This window comes from Meleagris gallopavo, chromosome 6, assembly GCF_905368555.1.
Source record: "Meleagris gallopavo chromosome 6, MGAL_WU_HG_1.1, whole genome shotgun sequence".
NCBI classification, from domain to species: Eukaryota; Metazoa; Chordata; class Aves; order Galliformes; family Phasianidae; genus Meleagris; species Meleagris gallopavo.
The window spans coordinates 23,410,205-23,434,615 of NC_139409.1; the positions used below are offsets into that span (position 1 = coordinate 23,410,205).

The 24,411-nt window shown below is 37.5% G+C and overlaps 2 protein-coding genes across 6 annotated transcripts in view; one reads left to right on the plus strand and one right to left on the minus strand.

The window, feature by feature from the left end:
- The window catches only part of CASD1 (CAS1 domain sialic acid O acetyltransferase 1), a 35,362-nt gene that overhangs the window by 8,854 nt on the left and 2,097 nt on the right, over nt 1-24,411 (plus strand). The window contains exons 4-18 of one of the 4 annotated variants that reach the window (XR_014884239.1): nt 681-725; nt 1,827-1,889; nt 2,475-2,519; nt 2,951-3,074; nt 4,700-4,914; nt 5,716-6,141; nt 6,539-6,628; nt 7,065-7,184; nt 8,711-8,867; nt 10,153-10,232; nt 11,113-11,214; nt 12,238-12,378; nt 12,903-12,980; nt 13,235-13,327; nt 14,571-14,930. Coding sequence is in view for 3 of the 4 variants with exons in the window: in XM_085227463.1 (XP_085083589.1) it covers nt 681-725; nt 1,827-1,889; nt 2,475-2,519; nt 2,951-3,074; nt 4,700-4,914; nt 5,716-6,141; nt 6,539-6,628; nt 7,065-7,184; nt 8,711-8,867; nt 10,153-10,232; nt 11,113-11,214; nt 12,238-12,378; nt 12,903-12,980; nt 13,235-13,327; nt 14,571-14,837 (2,046 nt within the window). In the remaining variant the exon portion in view is untranslated. Of the gene's footprint in view, nt 1-680; nt 726-1,776; nt 1,890-2,474; nt 2,520-2,950; nt 3,075-4,699; nt 4,915-5,715; nt 6,142-6,538; nt 6,629-7,064; nt 7,185-8,710; nt 8,868-10,152; nt 10,233-11,112; nt 11,215-12,237; nt 12,379-12,902; nt 12,981-13,234; nt 13,328-13,936; nt 14,196-14,570; nt 17,225-24,411 lie in introns of those variants that run through there. The other 3 variants (XM_085227464.1, XM_085227463.1, XM_085227465.1) reach the window with 3 other exon arrangements.
- SGCE (sarcoglycan epsilon) overlaps nt 19,197-24,411 on the minus strand; it is a 28,442-nt gene continuing 23,227 nt past the window's right edge. For both annotated transcript variants that reach the window (XM_085227466.1, XM_085227467.1), the window contains exons 9-11: nt 23,702-23,890; nt 21,955-21,998; nt 19,197-19,507 (exon numbers count right to left, since the gene is read on the minus strand). In XM_085227466.1, the coding sequence (XP_085083592.1) occupies nt 19,491-19,507; nt 21,955-21,998; nt 23,702-23,890 (250 nt within the window). In that variant the 3' untranslated portion in view covers nt 19,197-19,490. The remainder of the gene's footprint in view (nt 19,508-21,954; nt 21,999-23,701; nt 23,891-24,411) is intronic.

Below are 24,411 nucleotides of genomic sequence, written 5' to 3' on the forward strand. Positions count from 1 at the left end.
TAGTTGTATCACATTTGCTTCCTAAAGGCGAGACTAAATTGAGCAGTGAGATGACAGGGTGCTATAACTAATTTTAAGCTGAGAGGTATCTTCTGTCAAGTATTTATGAAATCCAGATCTGTTCATCAAAGATAAATATACTTTTTATTAGGATCAAAACTAACATTGTCTTAGTGTTTAAAGGATTGGAAATGCTCTTAAGGATTTCTGGCTGCTTTCTTTCTAGTTTCTCACAATCTCACTCAGAAATGTAATGATACCTTCCAGGCTTTGTTTCTTCCTTTCTTGAAATCTTTAATTAAAGCTGTTTCATTTGGTCTGTGCAAAGAAGATAGGTGAATGAACAGGAAGGCTAGGGGGAAGGAAGTGGAAGAAAGGGGGGAAAAAAATCTAAAGGTTTCTCATTTGGGGAGGGAAAACTTAGGAGAATATTTAATGAGACCTTTCTAACAGAGTGAACAGAAAGCATTTCAGATGTACTTCTACCAGGAAAAATAACCGTCTGTGAGAGTAGTTTGTTTTATCAAGAAAACAATATAAACATTTTGCATTGGAATACTGACTTTTTTATACAAGAAAGTTCTAAAGGTAAACCTTAGGGTAAGAGTGAGTTAGCATAGCAATTTTTTTCTTCTGGAAGTTATCTTACTTTGCTTTTATTGGTTTGTTTGTTTTGGCAGCATGGAAATATCCCTTTTGAAGATAAATCTGCTTCAATTAAAGTGGTAAGTTTTTATCTGGCATTAAATTGTAAGATAATTTGTATCTAATTTCACACAGTGTAATCCAAACTGCAGTCGGTTTGATTTTTTTCAGACTTCTGCACGTGCTGAAAAGTGAAAAGTAGTTTCAGAGCATCAACATTCTTTATAAATCTTGAACAAATTACATAAGAATGTATATTCAATGCATTATATTATGTATCAGATACTTTGAGAGACTTCAGCTTTGAGTACTCTCACAGATTCTATCGTTCCATGTACTTCATTATCCAAGAGAACTGCAAAATCTTTAGATCTGTAGTAGTGAAAGAGATCTCCCTACTGCTGGAAGTATTTCTGCATTATGAAGTTTCCTTACAGTAATTTTTGCATATGTAATCCTTGCAATTTCACTTTAATGTGTATTTGCAATCCTTCTGATACTTCTGCAGAATAACTGGGTAGTAGGTAGTCTGAGCTTAACTGGGAGATACAATAGCATTAGCCAACATGTGGATTGTTTTCTAGCTGAATGTTGGGCGCTGCTCTTGACATGTAAAATAAAAAATGTAGTAGATGATGCGTTTAGCATCCATGACACTGTTAAGCAGGTAACAATTTACAAAGTGGTAATGTAAAATGTTGGGATTTCTTTTTGTTTGAAAACTAAAATTCCAAGCTTTCAGTCACATTAGTCTCTAAAGTTTTGGATTTTAAAAAAATCCGTTGTTAAAAATTGGGAACTGAGAAAAAAATGAAGTCAGTATATACAAGTTATAAGATGTGAGTTTGGTTTTAGCCATGATAGCATGGAAGGGAAACCTGAGGACATCCCATTTGGCACAGTCTAAAAAGTTAGTTTCTTGATGAAATCTTGACTCTTGAACTACATGTTATTGTTATTTTAATGGGGAGAACTTGTGGGTTTGGTTTGGTCTTCCTACCATACTGCAATGTCAGACTTATCAGTCTTGCTGTGAAGGAAATCTCATTTGGGCTTACGTGGTTTTCTTTTACACTTGGGCTAATGCTAATTAGTTTTCTTTGTTTGTTTTGTTTTGTTTTGTTTTGCTAGTCTACTGCTCGTCTTAGTGCTTACAGATTAAATCTACATTTCTTTTAAAGGATTTCCTGTGGTATCCAGAAGTTAATGGCTCTATGAGGCAGCGTATCAAATCTTGGACTGAGGTTAGTCTTAAACTGTTTATTTTAGGAAAATATTCTGACTTCTTCCTTTCATAAACATGGCTATAAATACAAAAAGGTTAGCAACTGCAGCATATTGCACTGTATGCAGTCAGTTATGTAGCAGAGGTCTGAAATCTGGCATCGAAATAGTGAAAGGGAGTGTGTGTGTGAATATATACTTACTAGCATCTACTGTCTGCCAAGGATGCCTTTACTTGGGCCAAAAAAGGCCTCACCAGGAGAAAAAAAACAAAACCAAACACCTGCTTTCTAGGAGCAGGTTGATTCATCCCAGTAGAAACTGAAAGACTTTTTCATCTGATTTGGCAACGTTAAGTTCTCTTTACAAGCTAAATTGACAGTGATTGTAAGTGCTTATCTGCTTTCATTCTTGCAGATTCTATGACATGAAAATTGATATTTGTGATATATCTGCAGTCTGTTGTTATGTAACCATTAAATGATGGACAATTTTGAGCAACTGTTATTTCAAATGGAAGTCTTAGTTAACTTGATTAGTACATCAAATGATAACTATGATTTCTGAATATTTTAAAACTAATTTCTTTCTACTTTGTCTCATAGGGTTCTGTGACAAAACCTCATATAATTGTAGCAGGAGCTGCCACGGTAAGTTATGCATGTATGTGGCATGTAAGTAAAGGAGGAAGTTCTAGTAGGGTAATTTTTATTCTTTCAAGTTGGTTACGAGATAAACTGTTAATCTCAGTTTATAATAAAAATATTCTCTCTGTGAAATTCCTGCTTATAGCAAGTAGTTAATTCTTAAGCATCAGGTATATTTTGTTACAGCTGCATGATACACACTACTTGGTTTAAAAGCAGTTTAGTTCAGAGACAATTCAGGTGTTCTGCCATTATAGGAGATCCACATAAATTCATTAGGCTTTAGGAATCTGATTGAGGCTAGAATGTCTCTGCTCCTACTGAATGAAACATACTTCTTAAAATGTATGTAAAAGTACTGCAGGTATTTTAGCTGTGTAGATTTAGCTACTGGGAGTCATACAGGTTCTGAATCTTTTTATTTTATTCTCTAGTGGTCAATCAAGATTCACAATGGCAGCAATGAAGCCCTCACACAATATAAAATCAATATCACTTCAATTGCACCTCTTTTGGAAAAATTAGCAAAAAGTAGTGATGTTTACTGGATTTTACAAGGTAAAGTAATGAACAGTAAGTAACAAGAATTCATATTGTCACTGTCAGTTGAACCAGTCTCTCATAGGTTATGAAGAACTTAGTGTGTACTGCTGATTTACTGAGTACATATGTTGGCTGAATTGCAGTGCAGCTTTTTGAGCAGTTGTAACTAGCTGGCTCCTAACTAGCTGCTAGTAGTGATGGAGATTTTCATTCTCTCTTGGGAATTTTTTTTTGCCTCCCGAGCTCCTATCTCTCAGTCATTCTCTCTCAGACTCAGGATATTATTTTCTATTCTGTCTTCCTGTGTTTGTGTTCCACTAAGTTTTCAGATTACATAAATAATGGAAGAGGTTCTACAAACGCAGCTTGTGCATATCTAGAATTACTCTGGAGAGTGTTGAGAATTGAGTTCTCTGAAGACCAACTTGCATCTGTATGCTAAGCGTTGGTGAGTTAAGATCAGGAGCCAGAAATCATGGCTCAGAATGAGTCTGCGAGGTTTCTGTCATGGCACCAACCTTCTTTAGCTTTTCTTCAACAAAACTCAGATCTGTCTTTGATGCTGAACAGTGAGCTGATAGGTAGACTCGTGTTTTATGTTTCAGATGGTTGTCATCTCCGTGAGAAAGATAAGCAGGTTTTGAACCCTGATAGCAATATGCTCAGCTGTATCCTTAAAGCCGTATGTAAGTTCCTGTCAAAGATGGTTCTAGAGATTAACCTGGATCAACAGATTCATCTTTTCACATTACTTTCAAGACTAAATTTGTCTATTACAAAAGTAATTAACTGTCAGACACGCTCCAACATTCCGTTGATAAAGATCCAGTCCATTTAAGTAATCTCTGAGCTCTTTATAGTCGTAATGGAACAAATAAGAGCAGAAACTGTACACAGAGCATAGTATATGTATGGTCTGTACACACAAGTTGGTACGGACTTGGATTATCCAAAATAGTCATGAGGCAGCTTGAGTAGATAACCTCAAAGCTTTTGGTGTGTTTTACCAGTTATGAACATCAGCAGCTTTTCATTGTGGTTTGGTGATTTTTTGTCTGCAATCCTGTGTAGCTTAGCGTTATGTTCCAAGTAATCCATGTAGCCTGCAGACAGCTAAGTACTGCTCCAACCTGCTGAAAAACTAAGATTCTAACATCAGTTAAATTGAAATCAGCAGGAACAAGTGGAAAATGCTTGTGGAATGTGGCTTAGAGAAGTGAGAAATTGGTTTCATCTGCAGCAACTAGAGTTTTGAGATTATTCTTTTCCCCAGTGTATCTGTTCTGCCTGTCTTCTATCATCTTGTGTTTGGAACCTTTACTTGGGGCACTCCATTTCTGTTAGAAGGCATAAGCAGCTCTACTCCAGCACTGTGCTCCACATGGAGCACAAAAGCATTCGTGTCTGGCCAAAGCTTTTTGATCTATTAGGACACGTGCATAACTAGGGAATAACGTTAAGAGTATTCCCTTATAAACAACTCTGGTTGCAGTAATGGACACTGATTCCTCACTGGTTTTGCTATGTCATTAAAACAACTTCAAATACCAGAATGAAAGGAACCTATGCAATCTGAGCTAACCAAAAGTATTTGTCATGTGGACTCTTCATGTACCCATTTTTTATCCTTTCAAATTCAGATCCTGTTAATGAAGATATGCTGAGTGAGAGTCGGAAAATGATCACTAATGAGAAAATAAATGCTTATAATGAAGCAGCTGTCCGTATTTTGAACAGCAGCTCCCGAAATTCAAAAGCCAAAGTTAAAGTGTTCAGTGTATCAAAACTGATAGCACAAGAAACTATTATGAAGTCTTCAGATGGCTTGCATCTGCCTGAATCAAGCAGGGATACAGTAAGTATTTTTAGAACTGATCGACATTAAAAAGTAATAATAGTAAAACAGGATTTAAGAGAATGTTTTGAGACAGCAGACAATATGAATGTAGTGAGAACCTTCCTGTCCTTCAGGAGGTTTTGCTCAGAAGGTTCCAGTAGGTAGAATGTCAGGCAGTTTTGCTTATTTTTGTTTATCCAAGAGTATGAAACAGATGAGAAAACACACAGTATAGATTTTCTCCATTGTGTGGAGTGCCAGTGACTTTTTAATTCTTGCATTCGTAGCTTAAAGATAATACATATGCATGTCATGAGCCTCTCTGAATGTAATCAGTGTGCCCTCTCTGTGACTGAACTCTCCTGCTGTGTCAGCGTTACTTCTGCTCCTTTGCAGGTTTCAGTTGCTTTTGAATATTGCATGAGCTAAATACCATCTCACCAAGGTTTTAGTCTCATTGTCACGTAGACATTTTCATTACCCTGCCCCTTGAGGACACTGATTTTGTGAGCTATATTTTATGTATAGTCTATATAGTTATAGCTCCTTTTAGAGCCAATAGAGAAAACCCTTCTGTTGTAAGAATTAGGCTTACCTCATTCTGCTTACCTCAGGAAGCTAAAGGTTTTAGTCTTTGGAAGAGGTGTTTTGATTCCCATGCCTAATGCAACGAGGATTATGGGGGTTCCTATGAAATTTTTCCTGTATGATAAGGGGGAAGTTCATAGTTTTTCTGTCAATGCATGATCTAGTTAAAGAAAATTTTATGTGATGACAATATTTAGAGATTAATTGGAGAACTGTCTATTTCTTTGACAGAATGCAATGATTCTTATGAATGTCTACTGCAATAAGATAATGAAGCCCATTGACGGCTCCTGCTGCCAGCCTCAGCCTCCTCTCACTCTGATACAGAAATTAGCTTTCTGTTTCTTTACTTTGTCCATTGTTGGATATTTTGTTATCAGTTTAATTCATCGGAATAATTATCGAAAGAACAAATCATGCACTGATTTGGAAATTGGAGAGGAGAAGAAACCTACCATCAGTACTCCTAATGTTTCTACTTTAGAGATGCTGTTACACTGTTTCTGCAAACTTGGTCTAATCATGACCTATTTTTATCTATGTGACAGAGCAAATCTTTTCATGAAGGAAAATAAATTTTATACACACTCATCTTTCTTCATACCGATCGTCTATATCTTGGTTTTGGGGGTATTTTATACCGAAAATACAAAAGAGGTAATGATCAAGTTGACATCTTATTTGTAATGTAGTTTGACAGTTGGAGTGTAAATTTTAGATTGCTGATTATTGGAAGTAAACTTTTTAATGTCAGTATAACTCATCTGCAGAAAATACATTTACAAGCAATGCAGCGTTTGCATGGAATTAGATGTAGAATTTTCTTAAAAGCGTGTGGGTATGGGTGTGTTTGGCCTTTGCCAAACTTTAAGCAAGTGTAGCTCAGGTATGTGAGAGTGTAGATCACATTAACATGTCTGTTTGCAAGAGGACTTTTACAGTTTAGACCTATTTGCCCATAAAGTGGTTTATTATTTTGAACTTTTTCTCCTCGTTTTGTAGATGTTCGTTGTACTTTTTGGAATAGCAACACTCTTGTTTTGTTTTGCACTAGACTAAAGTGTTAAACAGAGAACAGACTGATGAATGGAAGGGCTGGATGCAGCTTGTTATTTTGATTTATCATATCTCTGGAGCAAGCACTGTAAGTGAATTTGAAGGTTTCTTTGGGGGAATGTAAATTGGGCAGAAAGCACAAATATGTAATAGAATTGAATAGATTGAGTAATTCATACTATTGTTCTGGTAGTTTTAGAAATGATGTTTGCAGAATTAGGGTATTATTCAGTTTTCCTGATAAGAGCATGTTATGCATGACTCAACCAAATACAAAATGTACTTGATTTCTTGATGCAGAAGACCATGTTATTTTACTTGTCAGCAAGACAAGTGTCTGAATACAGTTCTTGTAATAACATGGGAGAGATGGGGGCAACAAAAGAGCTTAGTAAGAAACAAGAAATGCAGCATGTTTCTTTTCCTTGCTAAACCTGATTTAGTGCAATGCAGAAAAACCAAAAAAGGGAAACCAGAAGCATTTATTTGGTCATTTATAAAAGGTACATTATTTTTCCCCACAGTTTTTGCCTGTGTACATGCACATTCGAGTTCTGGTGGCTGCATATCTGTTCCAAACAGGTTATGGGCACTTCTCATATTTTTGGATAAAAGGGGACTTCGGTGTGTACAGAGTGTGTCAGGTAAGGATATATTTACTTACTGTTTCTATAAAGAACTTATTTTTCAGGAAGTAGAATAACTACAACACATCCATACTCCCTAAGTAGTGTGATGTTAGGTTACTTAACCAGACTTTTCAGATCCAAGGTGGATATTGTTTCCGTGCAATCCAACACATTTAGTGTTTATTTGTTATTATTTTGCATATGCAATGCTGTCATCAATGTAAAAAATGTTTGTAGGCCTTAAAAAAAGAAATCGTTATTAAATATTTCGTAATGTATAGCAATGGAATTTCCATTGTGATGTGTGTGTGAATATCTACGTATGTAAATACATAATGATCCTGGTATTTCTGTAAGACTTTGTTTTTTATATGAGTTGATAAATATTTTGTGAATTCAAGAGGCATTTGTGGACAGACTTTCTTTATTTGTCTTCCTCTGTGAATAAAGGTAATTGTTGAGTGAGTTATTCAGCACACGGGTTTGCTTGCTCCCAGCACTGCAAGTCTTTCAGTTGATGAAACAAATGCTGTCTTGTGTCTGATTTAAAGTCATTTCCAAGTAAAAGCTTTTAATTTTTGCATGCACTTTGAGTCTTTTCCTTATTGGTGAGGAAATGAAAACTCTTTGGTTTGTTGGGACCTTTAATAGTGTCCCAAAACACTTGCAGTATTTTTCTTTTTCTTTCCTTCAGATGAGTGATGTTTTGGATCTGTTGAAGAAACTTTCCACATTGTTATTTCATTAAGCATCCAACTGTTTTGTACTGAAGTAGATTACTAATACATGAACAAGAGGCATCACTGTAGGATTTGCTGCTTCTTTCAGAACTTAGCAAAGCATCCTCACACGCTCCATATTGATTTTTGCACATTGCAGAATCTAAGCTGAATTTTTCTTCAGTCAGGGCAGAGTTCTGCGTGGCAGCAGCTTGTTTAACCACTTGGTGTGTAGAATATCACACTCCTCTAACACTTTTGTTTAGAAATAATGAAAATTTCACCAACACATCAGGTGTAGCTGCTTCCTTGGGAGAAGAGAGAGGAATCTACTTATCTTTTGTTTTAGAATGTCTTATTTTCCTGAAGCCTTTTCACTTGAGGGTTCAAAAATTTGTAGATCCAATGGCAAAATGGTGAAGAAGCAAACACTCTCCAAATGCTTACATTAATTCTCAGGGGGCTTTTTGGTTTATTTCGTAGGGTTGTTTTTCTGTTGTTTTCCCCTCAAAGACGCTATGTTAGAGACGACAGCAGATGGGATGCTCACTCAGTCCCCAGGCTGGGAGCAGCTCTGTTGTACCCTGTTTTCGTTTGTTGCTACTGAAGTAGGTCAGGGTAGACTGGCCCCATACCACATCATTAACCTGCAGTCTCATATTGCTCTGCTGTTGTTCCTGTGTTTGAACTGAAATATGATCGTCACGTGAGGTGATGTTTTCATGTAGTGCTAAAGAAACATTCTCCCCTATCTCTGCCAGCTTTGCCTTCCAGTCTATTTACTCTACATGAGAATGCATTCTTTCCTCTGGCTCCCTTCAGGTATTATTTCGCCTCAATTTCTTGGTCGTGGTACTGTGCATAGTGATGGACCGACCATACCAGTTCTACTACTTTGTGCCTCTCGTTACTGTCTGGTTTATGATCATTTATGCCACCTTGGCTATGTGGCCTCAGATAGTCCAGAAGAAAGCAAATGGTAAGATAATGCTCTTCTGCCCTTCTGCTCTAAAACATTTACGTGCTCCTGCAGATGATAATCATGCAGAAAGCTGCTGTTTGTAGATCTCAGCCTTTTTGTACAATAGTACAAACACGTTAAGTGACTGCTCACAGAAATAGGTTGTTACAGATGAATGATGTATCAGTTGAAAAAGTAAAACAGCTGATAACCTCTATCTCTGGTTGTAGTCGTATATGATTCTTTTTAATAGCTTTGACCATCAGAAATGTATTCTATCAAGAGCTGTAGCACTAATAAATGGAAGCTAAAAACACAGATTGCACTGTTTTTGCTGGCTGAAATTACTGCCATCGTTAAGGAGTGGTGCAGCATGAGCAGTGAGCATCTGCACATTGCCATTCTGGATTGCCAACGTGCTGATCCATCCTGAGCACTGATTCTGCCTCGTCCTGCCAAATAAGGGCTTGAGGTTTATCTTTGGCCCCTTAGATTTAGGGAACTGTCTAAAGCATTTCTTGGGATGTGAAAACTAGAAATAAAAATTGAGGTGAAATCCCAGTTTTTCATGGATTATACTTCTGAGAAGAGCTGTCACCTTGTGGTAATTAATTCATCTAATTTAGAACTTACAAACCTAAGAGTCTTAGATCCCCTTTCCCAATGTAGAGAATAAAATGCAAGTTTTACAGTCTGCAGATAGAAAAATGAAATGCATCAAATGCGTGCCAGGAATAGGTGTTGGAGTGGACTTGAGTAGACTTTAGTATTAATTGTCAGCTTCAAGGAACAGTTTCTCTGTCTTGTCTTAAGAAGACGCTTGTCCTTAATGTACTCCAGAGCTGGTACCCCTGAGTTTAATGATATATGCTCTTCTTATTTCACATAACAAAAGCTGATGGATACTATTTTATTTATTTTTTGCTCAACTAGAGTAAGAGGTGCCTGTGTTGAATATTTGGGAAAGCAGAGGCTTTAGAATATTATTTATTTGAAGAAATTCTGTTTGAAAACATTCTGTTTCCATTTGTGTGGATGCTGATTCTGGTTTTAGGTGTGAGGTTAAATGTAGGATTGTTAGATTGAAAATTACTGTAATTGTTTATTTTAGTTACTTAAAGTAAAATGTAAGCATCTAGGTAGTGGTAAAGTATCCTTCATAATATTTGCGTATCTATTTATGATTCTTTCTAGTACTAAGCATAGCCACACTAAATAGTTGGCAATTTCAATGAAATGTTTCCTTGTATTCACTAGTGGAAAAATGAATGACCATAAATCAATTAATTTATTTTTTCCTCAGGGAACTGCTTATGGCACTTTGGTTTACTTCTTAAACTGATTTGCTTACTGGCCTGTATATATTTTCTGTCATATTCTCAGGTTTGTAAACTTCTCGTATCCTTACTGACTAACAATATTATTAACTATCTCTACGTTTGACAATAAAAGTAACTATTTCTACATTTTACTGCTTGAATATTTGCTTCTTTGTCACACATACAGAAGATGAAATGGAACCTTCTGTTTATTTTGGTTTTGAATTGGTGTGGTTGCTGGAAAAAAGCACAGTTCAGTATCTTATTTCTTTGTAATGCTACTACAAATGTAATAAATATGAAGGTGTATGGATGTTTTCTTTGGTTTAGTGATGATTTTTTTGTGTGTGTGGTTGGTTTTGTTTTTAATGTGTTCGGAGTTAGCAGGTTTTGTATCAGCATATGGTGTTACAGACACCTGTGTCTCTCAGGGACCTGCTGTTGGCTTCGATGCTTTATCCAAAGAGTGAATCTCATGCTGAATTACCATCCTCTTGCTTACTGCGAGTATGGATGACATAAATAAGGGCAGCACCTGTCCCTCTAGAATTTACAGTGGCTTCTGTGTTTTTTAATCCTCTATTGGTTTTAAGCCTACTGCACTCTACTCTTTTGTGGAGCTTGCATTAGTTATCCCAATGTATATGTGGATCTCTCCCTTTGAGCCTCCAATACAAAATGGAAGGAGTGCCAGTACCTTTGTGGGGAGGCAGAAAAAGGTATCTTTCTCATCTGAACAAGTATTTTTGACTTTGTTTATTTATTAGCTTTGGCAGGGATAGGGAATGCTTCAGAGGAAGCCAATAATTTTGGTAACACCACTAAGCTTCGAGTTCAGATTATCTAAACTAGTGAAGCTGGAATGACATAAATCAGTTAGCTGTCTTTTGATATGAAATTTAGTAAATATGGTTAATGCTTTTGTGATGTTTGTTTTTTCACAGGGTGCATTTGAGAAGGTATTTTCTTTTTGGCCTCTGTCCAAGTGTTTTGAACTGAATGGGAATGTCTATGAATGGTGGTTTAGGTGGAAGTTGGATCGTTACGTATGTACCACTTACAGACCTTTATACTGTACTTTTAAGTGTATATTTTTTTTTAGTTTGGGAGGGTTGGTTCCCTTTCCTCTAGAGGAAACAGGAGTTTTTCACGGTGGGTTGTTCACTTTAAGCCTAAGACACATCCACCTTAATTCTGCAAAGACCTTGCTTTAAAGAGGGATGTTGGCTTGCTTACTGCTGCGTCCTGCTTAGTTGCTTAAAAAGTGATCAGATTTTTATCTTTCCTCTGAAATGTTATTGTGAAATAAAACAGAGTGACACAGTTCTTTTTTTTACCTTCTTATAAAGGTAAATGGATTGTCTGAGGTGAAAGTGTTTATCTACTAACCTGACTCGTAGCTGAATCACTTGTGTTCTTTTCCCTCTGGCACTCTTAAGTAACTTAAATCTGTGGAGTTCCTGGGGCACTGCCTTGCAGCATTTCAGACATAGAGCTCTGTTGGTTGTGAACAGTGCATATTCTGTGATGTTGCTGACAAGGAAGTCCCACATTAACACTGAAGACAAGCAACACAAGACAAGCCTGAAACAGCATCATGTTGCTAGCTAATGAGAAGTTGGCATAACTTCATAAAACACTCAGCTGAAGAATTGTGCCTGTGAGAGAGGAAAGCGCTTGTAGTGCTTCTTGAATATTTTCACCTGCCAACTTGGGAGAAGGCCAGGGCCTCGTGAGTTTTCCCCAGAGAAAGCACATTTCAAGCATTGGCACAGATTGCAGAGAGGATGGTGGGTACTTGAAAGCATCTTGAAACTTCGTTGTCCTGAAACTTCATGTCTTTAACATCCTGGGAAGAATTAGTAAGAATGGTTTATCCTTAGAATTTCAGCTAAGTTTAAAAAAAAGCAGCTTATGACAACCTGGTGTAGGAAACCTATTTTTGTTAGTTTCAGTAAATCCCTGGGCTTTGGTATTGCAAATGGATTATACTGTAGCTTTTCTGTTGTAGAAGTTTGTGCCTGAAGTACGTGTAAGCCATGAAATATTCATTATGTTGTCTTTTACAGGTGGTTTTTCATGGGATGCTGTTTGCTTTTATTTATCTGGCATTGCAGAAGCATCAGATGATTTCAGAAGGAAAGGGAGATCCGCTTTTCTCCAGCAGAGTTTCAAATGTTTTATTATTTATTTCAATTGTATCCTTTTTGGTAGGTACCTCATTTACAAGGTTGATTATACTTGTTAAAGAATTCCTTCTGGTTTTGGAGCTCTCATTTAGAGAATATACTAATTTAAAAATCAGTTCTTGATCTGGGGATGCTTCAGCTGTGTATTTTTGTGCAGCCTGAACCATCTACTCACTCATATAGTTTTCAGTCAACTGTAGGTGAAAACTTCATCAGTTTTTCACATCACTGCAAAAACTGTAAGAAAAACAGATAAATAATATGATAGATAATGGAGCTCTTACCTTCACCCTTTATCGATAGTCTAAATGTGGTTTAAAAAAAATAATTGTCAACATTGTGTTTTCATCTTTGTGTGTGAATAATTATGGTATTTGTCAGTTGCAAAAAGGGATTTGGGAGAAACACAAACCTAAGCACTGCGTTTTGCTCCTGTTACTGCCCCACAGCCAAATACTGCTGAAACACTTCAAAATAGTCTATCTGCTGTTTCATTTGTCAGTGTTACCCACCACTGTAACTCAGCTGATATTTGTATCTTGCAGACCTATTCCATTTGGGCTAGTAGCTGTAAGAACAAAGCGGAGTGCAATGAACTGCATCCTTCTGTTTCAGTGGTGCAGGTAATGATGTTCCTTTTTCCTACAATAATAAATCCAGACTGGCAATCTGCAGGCTGGTTTTAATTATAAACTGTTCATAAAAAACTGTTTATGTTAAATGTGTGAATATGTATATATGATACACCTGTGGTTTGGGTAAAGTGAATAAAGTTGTATGTGTGTGTGTGTGTAACCTACTTGTCACCCATAGTCTCATCTTTAACTTTCTTTTCTTTTTCTTTTTTTCCTTTTTTTTTTTTTTTTTTTTCCTTAAGATTTTAGCTTTCATCCTCATCAGGAACATTCCTGGTTATGTCCGTTCTGTATATAGCTCTTTTTTTGCCTGGTTTGGTAAAATTTCTCTAGAGGTAAGTGAGATAACAGAGCTGCGATGATTTTCAGCTTAGAAATGCAGGGTGGTTTTGTTACATCAATTGCAGCAGTATAAGATAAATATTGAAAGCATATTGTTTTATTTAATGTTGTTCTTTGACCTGTTTTATTGTAGCTTCCATCCACACTATCACAGCTGAAATAGTAGTATCAGAGTAGCAGTCTTATTTCTCATGCTGTTTTGGGGGAGACTTGTAGACTGTGAGAGTGAGGTGTTGTGCTGGGATAAGCTGTAGTGTGTATGCAATTGGAAGACAAAATGTGAGTCGTTTAAGGAATCAGCATTAACTGTACTGGCAGAGTAAGCACACTTACAAATCAGTTTGCCCTAAAAAGCTTTGCTGCATTAATAAAGAAATACAGCTTCACAAGCAGAACTCTTCTTTGTGCACGTTTTCTTGTTTCACTGAGAGTATAATTTAAAAGAGTAGGAATTACCTTGCTTTCTGTTTTGCTTGCTCTTTATTACTATTAGGTGTATAATTTTATTATTAAATACACTTTTTAAAAGAAAGGAGAGAAAAAACTTACAGAGAATCTCAGTGTGATACAGTGGAGTCCATGATGAAATTTTTCCTTTAAAGATGATGTTTTCAGCATCCTGATCCGTGGTGGACTTGAAGATGCTGATCAGCTCCAGGGGCTTTTCCACTCACCAGCAGTTAAAGCATTACCTTTTGTTTGCAGGCACATTAGTAAGCAAAGGGATGGTTACTGAGTGCAGGTGCATTCCTGATCTGTTCTGATAGAATGTAAATTGTTTGTGTCCAACCTGCTAATTCTATGTTTTTGTTGCCCTCTTTTTTTTTAAATGTTTTAATAAAAAGTTTATTTAAAAAATAAGAGTTTTGTTACTTACATACTTTAACTATAACTGTATCCTAGTTAACTATATGCAGCCCAAGACAATTCCTCATTCAGTGTGGCCCAGGCAAGCCAAATGGTTGGACACCCATGAAAGTGATGCTCCTGTATGCCTTGTTGGGTTAAGTCTAAGCAAAGCTAATTTGCTGTGTGCTCTCTCAGTTAAAAATAGTCTTCATGGTCAGATATTGGGCCTTATCTAAGGGATCTTATAGCAAAGATGTGTGGAATACACCTTCTCAAAGTACATTATTCAATCCTAGGCATCTTATTTGAACATTGCTTTGCTTGATGCAATAGTAGTAAATGTGATTTTTATGTACACAAAAATATTTAAACATTCTTTTCTTCTAGCTTTTCATTTGCCAATACCACATCTGGCTGGCAGCAGACACAAAGGGGATCTTGGTGCTCATTCCTGGCTATCCGATGTTTAACGTTATCGTCAGCACTTTTATATTTGTGTGTGTGGCACATGAGATTTCTCAGATCACTAATGATCTAGCACAGATTGTGGTTCCTAAAGATAACTCAACTCTGCTGAAAAGGTTACTGTGCATAGCTGGTTTTTTTTCTGGACTTCTCTTCTTCTCAGCAATGCAAGAGCAGTCAAGGCATTAATTTGAAAGGGTTCTTGAAAACTTTCTTCAGGTTTGCTTTGTGTCTGCCTGAAAAAAATTCTCAACTGGAGGTACAAGAAGACATTTACATGAGGTGAGTGGAAGATGTATATAGTGGAAATGTACATATTTTGTGTGAAAATAACCTTCTCCAAGAAACTGAGAAACAAGAATGCACTGTAGAGAATTGCATGTGAAAACAGGTCTTTTTCTACTGGATATATGTTTCTGTTTACATATCTGTATAAATGTGGCAAAACAAAGTGAAGTGAAATGGAATAGCAGTATCATGTCTGTATCATGGAATGATCTGTTCCTTGGGTCCACCAAATGGAGGGTGGATGCTACTGTACAACGCGTAGAGTAACGCACGCTGTAGTCATTCTTATCAAGGAATGAGAGGAGAGCAGATTTGCACTCCTCTGTTAATGGTCACCTTTAGCTGATGTGAAACATGAAGTTATTTCTCTGGTAAATCAGGGCATTTTTCTAAACAAAGTGGTAATTTGTTGTTTAGGTGAAGATAGTATCTGTCATGTGAAACCCTTTATACACAGAAATAAAAAGTCAGCACCACGTCAGTGACTTAAGATGATATACAAGTTTACAAAACATTTTGTGTGTTTTTAAGACATTTCCAAGAAGTATGGTGAATTATGAGGTGAATGAAATCTTGTTAAATATATAGCATTGTTTTTTTTCTCCCCTAAAGCTGTTTGCTTTGTTGTAAGTTTTCCACTAATTCATGTAACTACCTGCAGTTCTTTCTGTACAGTCCCCACGTTGAAGCTATTGGAAAGATACTGAGCTGTTTCTTCATTATGTGCATTATTTCCAATGTTTGGAAAGTTATCCTCCTTAATGAGAACATGAATCACTGAAAGATGTGCTAAAGGTCCACAATGGTGGATGGGATGCATTGATTGCCATCTGTGCCAGTATTAGTGGTCACGGAGAACTTTGAACTTGAGGGGATGTTTGTTTCGTTCTTCACAAGCTGAGTATTGTAGATATAATTTTATTTATCTGTTGTACAGATTTGGTTAAAAGATTTATTTTTAATGTTTGAAATAATGCACTTGTTTACTATTACTGTATGTGGGATAAATATATTTTCTTTTCATGTTACGTAATATGAAGTAATTTAAACATTAAATAAATGTGCTGTGGATGCTTATTTTTGTAATGGGAACAGCAGCGATTAAGTCGAAGTTTTTTTTATTGCCTGACTCCAGCTGGGCTGCAGCTCTCATTACCACACCTGTTGTATATTGATGATTAGTATTGCAAAATTTCTCTGCATTGATATTCTGGACACTGTTGCTGCAAATTAAGGGAAGTCCACTTGCCTAGCTGCATGTCTGCTTGACCCTGAGTGTAAAACCAGGCTAAAGAACCCCTCCCCTGTGGTCCTTGCAGAGCCACAGCTGGAGTTACAGCTCCAGCAGCCAGAATCACTGCAGTGTGTGGGTGATGCTCCAAGGCAGCATTGCTGGGGAAGGAGAGAATGCAATCCCCTGTGGGCTATAAACCAGAAATGCGTTTCTGGTTTATTTCAGTAAGATCAGGAAACCCATCCCTACAGTTTGTTTGGTTTAAGGAATTTGGCTTAATGTAGCTGCTCAGGTCCCATACAAAGTAGTTAATATGAAGAGGGGCTGCTCAAATAAAGGATTCAGAGCATGCACTCCTCTCTCCCCAGGTGTGCAGAGAGGTGTAGGGCTGTTCTCTCTCACATGGGCACCTGAACACAGTGTTGCAAATCTTCTCCCATCCTTCTCCCCGTTAAGCAGAAACCCTGTGCGGTTGGCACCATTTCTTTCTTTAATTCTGAAGCACTGCCATCTGACATCACCATCCATAGCTGTCAAACAAGTTGTTCAGGCATCATTATGTAATAAACAAGCAACGCATTGCTACTTAATAGTTGTCTTATTTATTAGGTTTTACACTTCATATATTTACAAAGACACCTGTAGTGCTTTTTATTTGATTGTAGACAATCTGGTTACAATATGAGTTGTACTGTCATTGTACATTGCTAAAAGAGGCTGTAACTTTGCCGTTCCATCTATCACCCGTTTTAATTATTACTAATTCTTTAAACATGAAGTATCTTCAGTCAGCTTTATATATTTGTGCTTCTGTGGTAATTATTTTAATAAGTAAAAATAAATCATTTCTTATTAAACTTACCTCAGCTGCCTGAAGATTTCAATCATAAAACTGTTCAGAAGTGCTTAACACCCATCAGCTACATCATCAGTTTGTTCAGACACCTGCTGCTACCACCTGATTCTTTGTGCATATATGTAACAGATTAAGAGAGTTCCTTAAATAAATTGGCCTTCCTGTGTTTCTTAATACAAATAAAATGGGAGCAGCTCAGTTGGTATTTCAGTGATTGTCATGTCGTCCTAAGGTTATCAGAAATGATCTGAGTTTAATACTATTTACAAAATGTGGTCTTTAAGTGAATAACAAATCATTATTTAAAATCTGTTCCATTCATCTCTGTTTCAGAGCACTGACAGCTCATGCATTTGAAATTAGCAGCAGAAACCCAAAGGCTGATTTTATTCAACTTTTGCAGTGTGGTGAAAAAAAAAGGTACATTTTTAATTTAGCATACATCTCAGTGTTCATTATCTGGTCTTTAATTCACTTTTCTCTGATAGCCATCCATGCTGCTGGGAAAGCAGTGTTCTCATAGGAGACTGAGTGATGAAATCTCCCGTAGTACATTTTGAATGAGGTAGGAGCGAGGCATGCCACGTAGAAAGCAAGTAGGAATGGCTCTTTATTCCACCTGTTGCACAAACTGACTTGGTTTTTCAGCTTAGATGATAGCTTGAGCCATCTTCTGTAATATGGTAACCACTGCTAGTAATCCTGTGGCCAGTTGAGCTTGCTAGTAATGTGGTCCTGGCATTTAGGGCAGTTCTGCAAACTATGGGCATTAAGGCTGGACAATGTAGCTACATAGACAGCACGTTGGTTGTGTCCTGTTCACACTGCAAATGGGATGTGCTCACCCATCCTGTCCTGAGCACCACTTGTAGATACAGCTGCAGCTGTTACACTTGTTGCACGAAATGTGTCTAGAAAGTACCTCAGGACTTCTTTAATTAATTATTTGCCCAGGCATTGCACTGAAGTCCATGCCTTAAAAAGGAGCAGCCTTTCTCAAACATGTTACTGTTTTCAAGGAACAGTGTCATGAGAAGGGGAAAAAAAGCCAGAGAATTCAGTCTTTCTACAATCAGAGTAATGATTTTAAAGTCTCTTCTTAGGCTCAGTCTTGAGTCCTTAAAGTGGTCACAGTTTCTCTTGGGAGAGAGCTGGAAAACCTCAGCTACAGAAATATAGTCAAAATACAGCAATTTTAAAGCAGATTCAACTTTTTGCTTAAAATGCCACGTTCTCGTGAGCATAAAGCCTCTGAAAGAGAAATACTACAGAAAATAGTACACAACCAAAGCAAAGCATCAGCTTCAAACAGTGACGCTTTGAGAGGCAACCACGCACAGCTGGATGGAGACCCTTCCATCCTGTGTTTCACTCTGATGCTTTAGAGAAGCATCAGTAAAAAGTGCAAAAAATGCCACTTGAGATCAATGACCACCATCATTTAAAAAATACAGGGAAACCTCCAATTCAGATCCCTGACTGTTACCAAGTTCCTACTGCTAAGCATCCTGTTGCATCTTAAAAGTACTGACCTCCCAGGAAATGCTGTACGCGGTCTGCTCCTTATAAAACAGCTACAATAGAATCCCTGGTGGATGGGATGGCAAATTCTCTCACTCTTTTTTTTGCTCCAGACAACAAGGATGTAACAGGTGTATCACATTGGGAACACCACCAAAAGCTTTTAAAGAACGTTTTTAAAGGCTTAAAGGTAAGCGCACACATGCCAAATAAAATGCACCCTCCTTTATTTGGAGACACTAATTTTTGCCTGCAGTGCTTTGTAAGACTTTCCTCTAAAATAATCCGGTGAATGAATGGACAGATTTTAAATTTTATTGCTTAGAAGTCATCACATGTTAAAGTGTCTGTAAAGTAACAAATCCAATTTTCAGCATGAGTAGTTAAGATTTGGGGTCATTTTGTTGTTTGATTTCCCCTCAAAAATAACTTACTGCATTCCGACCATCTATCTCTGCGAAATGAACAGCTAATAAATCTGGATGCTATTTCCGAGCCTCATATTGCACCAGTTTCCATGCTCATACAGCCTTTTGGTGTGCAGACATAAGGCAAAGATATCATCCCATAGCACAGAGTCTAAAATCCTCTGAACCTTGTGCTTGTTTTCTAGTTCTGATTTCCCTGTTAAAACTTTCAGGAGAGATCATGAGACAGAAAAAACTTGGATATTTATTAATACATATATTTGAAAGATTATTTTCTTAATGTAACAAATATAAAAAGTTATCAGTGTTTACAAATTGTCAAAAATGTCCAAAGTACAAAAAGATACAGTACATTATTACGTGGAAGTGATCTCTGGCACTGGAATCGGCTTAATACTGTGGGCATGCACAATAGACACCAGGAAAACTCATGCATCGATCAGAACAAATAAGGAAACAGGACAACTACTGCTTTCTCTGATCACAAATTCATTGCTTCTGTTAGTTTTCGTTCCTCAGGAATACCATTTACCTGTAAATAGATAAGAATTCTTAGAATGCATCAGTGGCAGACGATGCTTTAACAACAAAGAATCAACCAGCAGCACAGCATGGAGGTACTGTTTATTCATCCGGGAATAGACGGTTTAACTGGGAATACATCTTTCTACTTCAGACCTTACATTTCATTGGGAGACTGCAAAACTCCACATGGAAAACACTGTGTAGGCAACACATGCTCTATTGAATCTTTTGCATTATAGGAGTATCTTACACCTAGCCTTGGGATAGCTCTCGCTGATCTTGCCAATCTACAAGAGAAGTAATTATAAAAATAAAAACTTAATTTACCTTTGTGTATTGGAGGTCAGTAGCAGTTTTCAGTAGTGTCGCACAGACATTATATGCAATTCCTGCCCAGCATTAACTTTGTGAAACAGCTGAACATTACGTCAGCTGTGAAGTCTACCAGCTGCATTTTACATATGGTTAAAAAAAACTTTGTTTCTTTTGGAGCTCCGAAAGGCTCCTGAAGAGGATATTGCTACTATACACCCCTTGCTCTTCAAATCAAATACTGTGATTGACTGAAGTTCTAAAAACAGAAATATCCTCTTAGTCATGGTGGTGAGCGTATGATCACAGTTCTGAGCACAGCACTGGGAATTCTCCATAGCAAAGGAAGAAAAACAAACCACGAGTGTTAAGCTCACTGTTTCTTTGGCCTTAGGCATTGTAGGTCTCTACATTTCTTACTTGAGCAGACCAACAAAATGGCCTGTTAAGTTTGTACCAGTGCTACTCAGAATTTTAGGAGAGCCTTAGTTTTCCATTCAGCCTGACATTCTGACCATTCTGACTCTGAAAGTCTGCCTTTTTATGGCAGTTCTTCAATGCAGTTTGCAAGTGACTAACCCACGCTAACTTACAGTTTGGATCTTTTATAAAATTTCTCTCTGCCATCAACATACAGTGTGCTACCATGAGATTTTGCCTCTTTTTACTGCAAGACAGACTGACGTTCTTATAGGAAAACTGTCATGATGGAGCAGCTCGTATTTGTAATGTTTTTTTTCTGCTAAGTTCCTGGAGTAGTGAGCATTCAGAACTATGCTAACTTTCAGCCCAAGCCAGTGCTGGAGGATACAGGTGGATACTTTCAGGGTCATCTACCATTTCCAGTATATGTCTAACAAAGCACACAAATGGCAAAGCCAATAGCACAGCATTAAGGTGGGTTTGTTTGGTTTGTGTTTTCTTTTCTTTGTTTGTTTTTGTAGCTGTTTCTAACTCTCAGACTTAAAAAAAAAAAAAAAAAGTGCAGAAGCATCTTTCATATACTTGCCTCAAATCTTTGAAATGTTGTCATACGAAATTCTCCTTCAATCCCCGAAAGCAGTAATGAAGAAGAAGGATTTGAATGAAAACAAAGAGTAGCTTACGTAGCCCCTAACTTAACACAAATCTTCCTCTCAGAGCTGTAGTTCACACATTATATTCTGTATATATGTATTTACTGTTTTGCCTAAGTACCTCTTTGAATATTGAAAAACTCTACTCTGGGCTCTACATTTTCCTTATATCATCCTTATGGCCTTTCCCATGTGGAAGACTGTATCCTTCCAGTACCTGAAGGAGGGGGAAAGACTGTTTATGTGGGTTGGTAGTGATAGGACAAGGGGGAATGGTTTTAAACTGACACAGGGGAGGTTTAGGTCAGATATTAGGAGGAAGTTTTTCACACAGAGGGTGGTGACGCACTGGAACAGGTTGCCCAAGGAGGCTGTGGATGCCCCATTCCTGGAGGCATTCAAGGCCGGGCTGGATGTGACTCTGGGCAGCCTGGGCAGCTGGTTGGTGACCCTGCCCATAGCAGGAGGGTTGGAACTAGCTGATCTTTGAGCTTCTTTTCAACCCAGGCCATTCTGTGATTCTACAATCCTTCTCAGCACTGACACAGTAGCTAAAGTGAGCAGTCAGCCTTAGTCACAGCCTCAGTCAATACACACTGTGAGTTGACTAAAAGGTGTAAGAGTGAAGACTAAGATACTGGAGACCAGCAGCACAAATAGCATCTCAACAGATTCCCTACTATCAACTGTTCATGCTTATTAACAGCAATAAAAAGCTCCTTCTTCAGTGCTTAACTAGTATTAGTAGCAATGAGAAGTTTTGATTTTGTATTGAATTTTAGGGAATCTGAAAAATGTTTGGGAATTTGCTGTTGTAATAGAAAATGATTTACGTGAGGAGGTTTCTATCTTAGCAGTACCTAATTCCAGTGTTTAAAATTGAGTCCTGATACAGCACTTCTACTTGTTCAACCAGTGCCATCTCAAAATTTTCACTGAGTGATCCAAAAATGTCTGGAATTACAATGCTGTAATAATTACATTAAAAAACATTTTCCACTGACTGTAGGTGTTTCAATTGCCCACTGATCATTTCATAGTCACAGTGCTTTTCTTTAGTACTGACCTGCACTCTGCTGCTGTGGAATCTGAGTCTGATGTGGCAGGTTCCTACAAAACACAATTGAGTATCTTTAATGCTTCCGCACCAAGGCTGAAGTATGTTATGCATAAAACTTCAATAGGTCAATTTAAAAGTTGTGAGGTTTTGCTTATGAAGCAGTAATCGATTTTTTGCTTCACAAATACAGCTGTGAAGAGGTCACCCAAGTCAATAGGAAGAAGAGTGAGTGAGTTTTAAGGGGTAGTTGCTATGATTTTGCATATCTACTGGGCTCATAGGCTCAAACTTGGTGAAAGGACAAATGTAACAAGAGGTTTCTGTTTCAGTTCAGTTTCCAGAAGTGATGAATATGGAAGAGGTGACAGTCTTTGCCAATTAATTATTGACTGCAGAATGAACAAACGTTCACTGCACAGCAGACAAGTTCACTTATTGAGGCAAAGCCAGATTCTGTGCCCTGCTTAACTGTCTGGGACCAGATATTAAGGTTGCTTTTGCAGAAAGGAATGAGGGGCTGGAATGCAGACGAAGTGGATAAGAACAGTATGTGCAACTGCAGAAAGCCTTTGGCTCCGAGACCCTACTTATAAAAACACTTATCCATAGGGTTAACTTTCTTTGGAATTAATCAATTGAGTATAGGCAAATATACACAAAGTTTTACCATGTCATTGACTGAAGTGTATCGAGTACTGAAGGGAAAAACCATCTAGAAATATAATTTTGGCCCTGTATGATTTCTTAAACTGGTCTGTATCTATATTTTCTTAAACTTGTTTCTTTTACCTTCTGTTAATGTGCAGTAACAGGGTAGAACACTTCACAGTACAAGGGATAAGTTATACAGCTATGCTTTCTGAAGATTTTTGGGGAGTAGAATTTAGCTTAGGAACAAGGAGAAGAAAATACTTCATGCATATCTACATTATAAAGGGAACACATGGCAACCAAGTGTGTATGAGGGCCAAGTTGGTGCTGGCACTGGACCGGTATCATGAAGGTCATGCCATTTCCACTCACACACACCCATGAGATGAGCAGCTCCCAACCTGACTTACTGTCTTCCCAGGCATTGAGTAACAATACCAGTCATCTCCAAGTCTCAGCTCCACACACCTCAGCCGAACCCTTCCAGCAAATGTCTTTTTTCTGCAGTACCTACTTGGCAATTGGTAAATGTGCAGAGCGCTAGATAACTCTGCCTCAATAGTAATTAATAAATTGAGGAATGGAAGCGAATATTTTTCAGGTTTGTATCTTGGCAACAATGAAAATGGCTCAGCATTCAGAACATGTTCATTGTTAAGTCTCTATACATTATCTACGTAAAGGAAAACTCTCTTCTATTCCGTGTTAACACTTCAAACACAAACCATGAGTGACAGGTACATGACTAAATACTTACAAAGACTGGACCTTACGGGGCTGCTGTTATTTTTCGTACCAGAACTCCTAAGAGGCAGGGTTTCTAAAATGGAACAGTGTTAATTGCTTCCTCTGTCAAAAGTAGGTTTTCTCCAAAGTATGTATGAATGTGACTGTTCCCCATGAAGCCTCTTGCCAAGTTTGCAGCCTGAAAATCCACTCATTTTATCACAGGCCTTCATTTCTGCTTGAATGGCAAACATCAGAGCAATCTTGAACTACCGAGCCATGCACCCCCATAATAAACACGTTTCAAATGACAAGCACTGCAATAGTTAAATTATATAACAGAATAAGTATTTTTTTTTTCAATGGAAACACTTACTGTTGTGTTTGCATCAGTGGCATACTCGTATTGTCGTAGTTGTCTGGGTGAAGGGGTGGCACGATCTCACCAGTAACCGGGTGGAACACTGGCAGCGTTGAGAGAGGCCATGCTATCTCTCTGTTTTTAGACATGTCACGGAGCTCTTTGGTTGATTTCTGTATAGCACTATGGTGGACCAACTGGATGCTACGTCAAAAGGAGATATAACAGTGAATACATGTTTTAAGTGCTCTGTCTAAATGCATAGATTTTTACAACTATTACTTTTAAAAAAATTTGAGGACTGATGCATGCTACAAACTCAATAGTGCACCACTTACAAGAAATCTCTACACAGGTAATTGAATGAATATTAGATATATTTGATCTTGAAGGCAGTAATTATGCCACTAGATTTTGCTGTCTGGATGAGTATTTTGCATAGGATCCACAACTGTGCAATTTACTTCTAGTATTCCCTTTATTTGCTGCATTTAAAATAAGTTTTATTCTCATGGTAGGTACATAAAAACTCATAGAGAATTAATTTTAAAACATTCTATGCTGTAGCAATTGGACACCTTCTGGGATATTCCTCCCATCCCTCGCTTTAAAGATACAGAGTGGGAGGTCTGATAATCAGGAGAATATCTTTAAGGTCCCCTCCAACCTAAGCCATTCTATGACTCTATGAATAAATTATATTTTAAGATATTTATTTTAAGAGA